Below are 2,894 nucleotides of genomic sequence, written 5' to 3' on the forward strand. Positions count from 1 at the left end.
CAGGGCTGGAGAGATGGCTCAGTGGTTAAGAGCACTGGCTGCTCTTTCAGAAGACCCAGGTTCAATTCCCAGCACCCACATGGCAGCTAACAGCTCCACCAGCTCCAACTCCCTCTTGTGACCTCTGCTGGCTTGCATGACATGAGTCCACTTACATACATGCAGGCAATACATTCATACACATAAACTACATCTTTGGATTGAGAATTTAAAGCACCTTTTCATATTATAGCTATTGTTTCACAGAGGGAACAGGTATGAAACTAACTTTTCATTTAATATATTCTTTTGTATTTTATTTGACATGCTCAGATACATCATCTATAAGATTTTGTTTTCATGTCTAGAATAAGAAATATAATTCCTTCAAGCATTCACCTGTTTTCCTTTATATAATCTTTTATACATTTTGTATTATTCATTTATGTGTCCTTTCTCAATTTATTTTGAAACAACTATCATGTCACAAAGAATAAAGAACATTAAACGTATTTAGTAACCGCTTCACTTTTCAAACAGCATACAAAATTCATTACCAGTTTATTTGTGCAGACTAAGACTCCTATTCTAGTGTTCCTTAACATAGTTCACATGAATATTTTGGGTATGAGTATGACAGAAAGAAAATTCAGTTTTAAACACCTGTTAGAAATTGCTTCCTTTCCAGTGTTCTCCTGAATGCATGTTTCACCTCCTTGTTCCTCAAGCTGTAGATGAGGGGGTTCAGCATGGGGATCACAATGGTATAAAATAGAGAAATCACTTTATTGATGTCCAGGGAAGAACTTGCATTAGGTCGAACATAGATGAAGAGAAGAGTCCCATACAGGATGGAGACGGCTGACAGGTGAGAGGAACAAGTGGAGAAAGCTTTCCTCCTCCCATCAGAAGTCTGGATTTTCAAGATGGCCGCTAGGATGCAGATGTACGAGATGATAATAATCAGACCACTGGGCATGCCTATCACACCAGCCAAGACAAAAAGCACCACCTTGTTAATCCGCATGTCAGCACATGCTAGGGAAAGCATTGGGGAAACATCACAGAAGAAGTGGTTGACAATATTTGGACCACAGAATGGTAAGCAAAAAGTCAAGGTTGTATGAGTTGTGATGTTTACAGCAGCTAGGACATAAGGCCCTACCACAAACTGCACACAGACCCTTTTTGACATAATGAGGGCATACAGCAAGGGCTTACAGATGGCTGTATAGCGATCATATGCCATTGCAGCCAGTAGGAAACAATCAATTGACACAAAGAGACCAAAGAACCACATCTGTGCTGCACAGCCCAAGAAAGAGATGGCTTTTTTATCTGCAAAGATATCATGTAGCATCTTAGGAGCTATAGAGGAAGAGGAGCAGACATCTACAAAGGACAAGTGGCTAAGAAAAAAGTACATAGGTGTGTGCAGCCTGGGATCCACCCATATGAGAGTGATCAAGCCCAAGTTACCCCCCAGGGTGACGAGATAAATAAAGAGAAACATGATGAAAAGGATAATCTTCTGGTGGAGATGATCCGTGAGCCCCAGGAAGAGAAACTCAGCAACTGCAGTCTGATTCTTTTCTTCCATTGGTCAGTTGGAATCTGTCAAAAGAATAAGAATTACGTATTACAAAAATTAACTATGAACAGCTACAAATGCCATTTGAAGTTAATGGCAGAAGTAGGCACATTGGAGACAATTGGCCGTTATTGTTGTACTAGCAAATGATACATAATTCTAGTTGCTAGATCTGGGAAGCTGCACAAAAATTCTATGTAACTTGAGCAACTCTCTCTTTGACTGTTTATGTTCTTCACACTCCCACCAAAATTTGGCTGACTATAGAACGTAAAACTCCCTCAGATTACAAAATTTTTTTCAAGTAAGAATTTTCATCTTACCATATAGACTGTATTATTTTATTATAATTGCTAACAGCTACAAATGATAGTTTAATTACATGGCCTTACCTTAAATGCTGTATAGCAGACAGTTTGACAATGTCATTGAACTGAAAAATAATGTGCTTAACTTTTATATCTGGATAGTTGTGCAAATATCTTGCCAAACCATGGCTAACTTATCCTTGAGCTCTTTGAATTTTGTAATGGAGCCCATCAAATATTGTCCAGTAATATGTTCGAAAATTTCTTCAAATTATAAAATAATGTTTTGAATGAGAATTGTTATGTTTACCAATAGAGTTATAATTCTTCATACTTTTAAAGTTCTGACCTCATGCCTTTAATCCCAGCACTTGAGAGGCAGAGGCAGGCAGATCTCTGAGTTCAAGGCCAAACTGGTCTACATAGTGAGTTCCAGGACAGCTGGGGCTATAGTAAGACCCTGTCTCAAAAAGACCAGAAAAGAGAGAGAGAGAGAGAGAGAGAGAGAGAGAGAGAGAATGGTCTTTGACAGATGCAATGTTAAAAGCAGAATTTAGAACCAAAAACAAAATGAAAATAAATTGCATGGGGAGTTGGGGTACAAATCTCTTGTACCTTCATAATTATGACAAAAGAATTGTGTCATCACGAAAGCGCATTAAAGTTCCTGCCTCTGAGATTAACAGATCTGACAAATATTGGCAAGAACTTGTAAAGGGGATTATATATAGGAAATCGAACAACTACTCAGTTAAAACAACAAAATTATGTAACATGATTCCCAATACTTTATACAAATTTCTTCTAAGGTACACATTTTGAAATCAAGTATACTAATATATGAAATGTCAAATGTATACTTTGCATTTATGAGTAATAATAAAAACTGTGTTCATATTCCATGTACAATGTAGGACTTTGAATATATACACACATACTGTGGAGTGATTAACTCAAGCTAATTAATTTATGTAAAATTCCACACATTCATTGTTCCCACATATGAAGGGAAATTT

General features: G+C 37.2%; 1 protein-coding gene across 1 annotated transcript; it reads right to left on the reverse strand.

The window, feature by feature from the left end:
- Positions 1-634: 634 nt before the first annotated feature.
- Positions 635-1,579, reverse strand: LOC103736613 (olfactory receptor 998-like). The gene has a single exon (XM_017798924.1). It carries the CDS (start codon positions 1,577-1,579, stop codon positions 635-637), a length of 945 nt encoding a protein of 314 aa, XP_017654413.1.
- Positions 1,580-2,894: the final 1,315 nt, after the last annotated feature.

This window comes from Nannospalax galili, unplaced genomic scaffold (genome assembly GCF_000622305.1).
Source record: "Nannospalax galili isolate Female #2095 unplaced genomic scaffold, S.galili_v1.0 scaffold337, whole genome shotgun sequence".
NCBI lineage: Eukaryota > Metazoa > Chordata > Mammalia > Rodentia > Spalacidae > Nannospalax > Nannospalax galili.